At 44.9% G+C, this 6,022-nt stretch overlaps 1 protein-coding gene across 1 annotated transcript in view; it reads left to right on the forward strand.

Moving 5' to 3' along the window:
• The first annotated feature begins 1,487 nt into the window (after positions 1-1,487).
• LOC109926017 (Golgi reassembly-stacking protein 2-like) overlaps positions 1,488-6,022 on the forward strand; it is a 29,380-nt gene continuing 24,845 nt past the window's right edge. The window contains exon 1 of the mRNA XM_048618828.1: positions 1,488-1,701. Within this exon, the coding sequence (XP_048474785.1) occupies positions 1,639-1,701 (63 nt within the window). The 5' untranslated portion in view covers positions 1,488-1,638. The remainder of the gene's footprint in view (positions 1,702-6,022) is intronic.

A 6,022-nucleotide genomic window follows, 5' to 3' on the forward strand; every position in this document is an offset into this window, starting at 1 on the left:
CCCCACCGCATCCCAAAACCAGTCCAGCTCGTCCCTGCCTCCCTAACCTGTTCTTCCTCCCACCTATCCCCTCCTCCCACCTCAAGCCGCACCTCCATCTCCTACCGACCAACCTCATCCCGCCCCCTTGACCTGTCCGTCCTCCCTGGACTGACCTATCCCCTTCCTAACTCCCTACCTACACTCACCTTTCCTGGCTCCATCCCCGCCTCTTCGACCTGTTTGTTTCCTCTCCACCTATCCTCTCCTCTATCCCTCTTCTATCCGCCTCCCACTCTCTCCCTATTTATTTCAAAACCCCCTTCCCCTCCCCCTTTTCTGATGAAGGGTCTAGGCCCGAAACGTCAGCCTCTCTGCTCCTATGATGCTGCTTGGCCTGCTGTGTTCATCCAGCCCTGCACCTTGTTGTCTCGGATTCTCCAGCATCTGCAGTTCCTACTATCACAGGAAAATCCAAAATAGCCTGTTCTATCTCATCTCTAGATATTACTTGTCCCACATTGTAGCCCAAGTAAGTCATCTTTGCCTTGAAAGTTCAACCTTAGCTAACTTCATAATCAAATTGGCTTTTTGAAGCCAGCCAAACAGTTCAGTCAAGTGGTGTAAATGTTCTTCTCAGATTGGGCTGAAAACAACCAAATAATTGATGTAAACAACAGCATTGCATATGGCTGAATCTTGCATTTTTTTGCCTAAGTGCGAATTGTGTTGAGTTTTTTGGAGGGTTTTTTGCCATAAGGCCCAGCAAGATTTATTGGCGTACCTTCCCAAACTCACCTCATTAGCTATGTACCTCACCTTCATGGCATTCCGCCTGACTGATTCTAGCCCCATCCTAAACTTGTCATTCCTGGAACAACTTTCCAGTCACCGGATATCTGCCAAAGGTCTTGCATCCCTTGTCCTGATGCCATCTTTGAAAGACTGCTGTGCATCCAGACCATTGTCAGCAAGCAAGCATTGTCCCTCAACAGCAACTTTATGGCAGAGCAGCCACATGTTGTTCACAGTAAATAGCCAGCACTCCCTCATGTGTACCAATCCATTCTCTCACCCGAGTCACTGTTTACCCACCAGGCCATACAATTCACATGTGATGCCTCCCCGTACAGCATGAGGGTGGTATTAGCTCATAGGTGGCCCAGTGGCGAGAAACTACCCGATAGAGTATGCATGCATGACTTTGGCTAAAGCAGAGCATAAATAATGAGGAAGCGGCCTTTCTGAAGACAAGCCAAGCGAAAGGAAAGGTCCAAGTGCTAACCCTTGCGGCACTTCGGACCCAGCTAAAATTTCGCCTACCTGGCGCCTTCCATTGGAGTTTAAACTATAGCCACGCTGCCGTCAATCCTAGCGGGTTGCCAAGCCACCGACATGTCCCACCTTTCCACCGCCGGCCAATGAAACGACGCGACGCTTGGAAGCTAAAAGTCTATTGGTGAACACTACCGCCTGTCGGCTTCTGTTGCTAGGGGGCGGGGTGGGCGCTGGCGTCTGTTGATTTTTCTTGGGGGACTGCTTGCCTTCCCTCCCACCATAGCCACCATCTCACTGCTTCTCCTCTCTCCAATTCAAAGTTGATCGTTTCTCGGTCTTGTTCACCCCCCTCACCACGAGTCGGGATTGAAAGAGGCGCTAATGGGAAGTTCTCAGAGCGCGACCCTTCCCGGCGGCAGGACCGGGGGCTTTCATGTTCTTCGGGTAGGTGTGAGGGCCGGATCGGGTGGGGGTCGCCGAGGAGGCTGGGGCCAGGCTTGGAGGCCTAGTTGGCCTTCCCCGATGATACAGCCGATCTGACTGTATGTCTTTGTTTTAAAGCGGACGGGAAAGGGGTTCTGAGCCGAGTCGTGTTTCAAATCTTGCCGTCTTTGCACGACGAGTAACGGAGACTTATCCTGCGGACGGTCTCCACGGTAGGCAGTTTGGGATTTTGTTTTGTATGATTGGAGGGTACTGTTGAAAGGAATGAATGGGCTGCTGAATTGTATCTTCGCCGAAGTGCAATGGCTCAGTGGCTAGTGTTGCTGCCTCATAGCACCAAGGACCTGGGTTTGATTCCACCCTCTGTGTGGAATTTGCACATCCTCCCCGTGTTTGCGTGGATTTGCTGCGGTTTCCTCCCACAGTCCGTAGATGTGCAGGTTAGGGTGGATTGGCCACGTTAAATTGCCCATAGCGTCCAGGGATGTGCAGGCTAAGAGGGTTAGCCATGTGAACGCAGGGATCGGGTAGGGGGGTGTTTTTGGGTGGAATGCTCTTCGGAGGGTCGGTGTGGGCTGGTGGGCCGAATGACCTGCTTCCACGTTGTAGGGATTCTACGAAGCAGTCTGGAAATTTCCAAATGTGAACCACCAATTGCCTGATGTCAAATCTGTATCTAATCATTTTTCTTGTGTGTATGCCTAAATTTTAATAGCGATTACCGAGATAATCTTAGCTCGGTTGGCTAGCTTGGCTACAGGACGTTTGTGAACCAGATGCATTTTTAACAATCATTTTGTAGTTTGATTGTCGTTACTGCGACTACTTTTGGATTTTAAATTTTGGATTGATTTACCTAACTGAATTCAAATATCCCAACTGGCACGGTAGGATTTGAACTCCTGTCCCTTGATTATGAATCCACATCTCGGGATTACCAGCCCAATAACTCCTATGTTCCTATATCCTATGCATGTATAATTCATCCCTTCTTTCTCCACTACAGCCGTGTTCTATGGTACTGAGCTAATCATGAATGTTTTTTGTTTCTATTCTACAAAGTAAATTCTGTTTTCAAGGCATGATTCTATCCCCAGCCTTGTCTCTGTCGTAGTTTTTGAGTTGGCGGATGATGCTGTTATTTTGTGCACAATCAAGACTTTGCATGAAAGTTTTCAGGTTCAAAATGCTGGGCTCAACAGTTTGTATAATAGTGTTTCTTCTTGGGATCTATGATTTAGGAGCATACAGATGCAATTGAAATTTAATTATATCATTAAATATTGCCAAATGCTTTACCAACTGATATCCCTTTTTAAAATAATTGCATTTTAATGTTAGTGGTAAAATGAGTAGTTTAGTTTTATGGTTGCTCTCTTGCTGCTGCAAAGTAACTCCTTTGCAAAATACCTCCAGCAATGCCTCTATTTTTGTTCAAAATAGATGGAATGATCCTGACATGGTAGTATCACTGCTAGTGTTGATCCATTAATGTTGGCCTCATTCCAGGGAAAGATATTTATGAAAAGATTTTGAATTTAATGACTTTATTTCTGCATCTCGCTATCCAAAATATACTGGAGCTACAAAAATAGTGTTTATGTAATCGTAATTCCTACTGTACACTACAAAGTGCATCATGCCTGTATCAGGTGTCTGAAGAACTGTTTGTTCTTCAGCTATTTTCCCCATAACCCTGCAAAATACATTTTTTTGGGTGTGTATCCCACTCCCTTTGGAAAGTTCTGCAAATTTACCTAAATTCAGCCCACATCATTTCCAACTATAACCCATCACTTTATTTATTAAAAAAGTCTCATTTTTAATTATGCTATTTGGTTCCAAACTGAGCTACCAGTGGAACCTGTTTTTCCTCGTTGGATTAGAGTTGGTATTACATCGATGGTAGTTTGTAGCTGCTTGGTTTTGCTATTAAAGACCCTATGAATGGGGGATTGGGGTTGCATGACTCCCTGCAAAGGTAAAGGCGAGGCAAAATGAGTGTCACTGGCAAGGTCAGTGTTTGTTGCCTGTCCTTAACTGCCCTTGAACTGACTGGCTTGCTAGCCCATTTTAGGGGGTGGTTAAGAATCAACCACATTACTGTGGATCTGGAGTCAAGTGTAGGCTTGACCAGATAAGAATGTTAGATATCCTTTCCAAAAGGGCATTTGGTGAACTAGATGGATTTTGCAACAATTGATAGTTAATGAGACTGAGACTAGTTTTCATTTCCAAGTTTTATTAACTGAAGTTAACTTCACCAGGATTTGAACCCTGAGATAGGATTAGGATTTGAGTTGCAAGTAGACAGAGCAGTGAAGAAGGTGTTTGGTACGCTTGCCTTTATTGATCAGTGCATTGAGTATAGGAGTTGGGAGGTCATGTTGCAGCTGTACAGGACATTGGTTAGGCCACTTTTGGAATACTGCATTCAATTCTGGTCTCCCTGTTAATAGTAAAGATGTTGTTAAACTTGAAAAGGTGCAGAAAAGGTTAACAAGGATGTTGCTGGGGTTTGAGGGTTTGAGCTATAGGGAGAGGCTGAATAGGCTGGGGCTATTTTCCTTGGAGTGTTGGAGGCTGAGGGGTGACCTTATGGAGGTTGATAAAATCATGAGAGACATGGATAGGGTGAATAGCCAAGGTCATTTTCCCAGGATAGGGGAATCTAAAACTAGAGGGCATCGGTTTAAGGTGAGATGGTAAAGATTTAAAAGGGACCCAAGGGGCAACTGTTTCACGCAGAAGGTGGTGCCTGTATGGAATGAGCTGCCAGAGGAAGTGGTGGAGGCTGGTACAGTTACAACATTTAAAAGGCATCTGGATAGATACATGAATAGGAAGGGTCAAATGCTGGCAAATGGGACTAGATTTATTTAGGCTATCTGGTCGGTACGAATGAGTTGGGCTGAATGGTCTATTTCCCTGCTGTACAATTCCAACTCAGTGATTTGAACTAGTGTCCCCATGGTATAAGTCTGACCCTCTGGCTTACTAGTTCAGTAACATTTGCACTATACCACCATATTCCCATTGAAATAGGTATCAAGTAGATCCTATTTGCTCATTCGATACAGTGTGGAGCTGGAGGAACACAGCAGGCTGACCTCCTGTGTTCCTCCAGCTCCACACTGTATTGGCTCTGACTTCCAGCATCTGCAGTTCTTGCTATCTCCTATTTGCACATTGACAGGGTTATGTTCTTCAGTCATTTGAACTTTTATTTCAGTAGGTGCAAGCTTTGTCAACAGATTTCAGAGTTGACTTTTTTTGACTTTGCATACACAAAGCTAAAAACCATATAAATGCTTGCCATTGCAAGTTTCTTAGTGTTGGGTTTCCAGTTTAAATGTTGTCAGTTTTCTTTTGGCATAAGATAAAACACTTGATACAGGCCTACACTTCACTGTTTCACAAAAGAGAGAAATAGAATGAGAGTACATTTTCTTGTGTCAACATGGCTCTGTCAGTGAAATAATCACCCCAGGCTCAGGTGCTTGATGTTTCAAATCTGACACTAGGCTTTGAGGATGTAATGTTAATTGACTGAACTCTTTCACTGGCTCACAGTCAAAAACGACCTTGCTTGCTTTGCTGATCTGCCGAAAAGCTGCCTATCCTCTGTTTTGGCACATCTGTCCCCGCTTTCTATGTCTCACCACTAACTTTTGCCCTGTGCAGCAGTCACCTTTGCAACCTCAAATTGTAGGACTCCCTGACACGGGAGAGAACCTACATGCATAATTCATGCAGTAACTGACTGAACCAGTTACACATCCAGGTTCTCTTATATGATCACCTTGAGCAGTATTGTCTTGTTATCTCGAGCCATGTCCTGTTCGTACTGGAGAGTATGGGTAACCCCAAATGTCTTTTTCTGTGAACTGACTAACCTTTATATTGCATAAAGAAATTCATGGCATTCCTCATCTTTAAAATTGAGGTGATTTGCTCTGCTTTTTGCCTCCTTCAACTCCACTCTCCTCCCTGACCCTGATCTCTTCCAGTTCCTATCTCATAGAAATGTTTGCCTTTTTGTTTTCCAGTGTTGACTAGATTCATTTCCTTCCCTCTTGACCCTTTCTATCTCCTGAACAATCAGTTACTTTTCTTAGTTTGATCATTCCCAAATTCCTCAACACTTTTTATCCAATGTTCTTGGCAGCTGTTTCCCAGGCATCATCTTCTATCAAGTCTAATTCATCCAGAGTTAGTAGGAACTGCAGATGCTGGAGAATCCGAGACAACAAGGTGCAGGGCTGGATGAACACAGCAGGCCAAGCAGCATCATAGGGGCAGAGAGGCTGACGTTTCGGGC

This window comes from Rhincodon typus, chromosome 41 (assembly GCF_021869965.1).
Source record: "Rhincodon typus isolate 14 chromosome 41, sRhiTyp1.1, whole genome shotgun sequence".
Lineage (NCBI taxonomy): Eukaryota > Metazoa > Chordata > Chondrichthyes > Orectolobiformes > Rhincodontidae > Rhincodon > Rhincodon typus.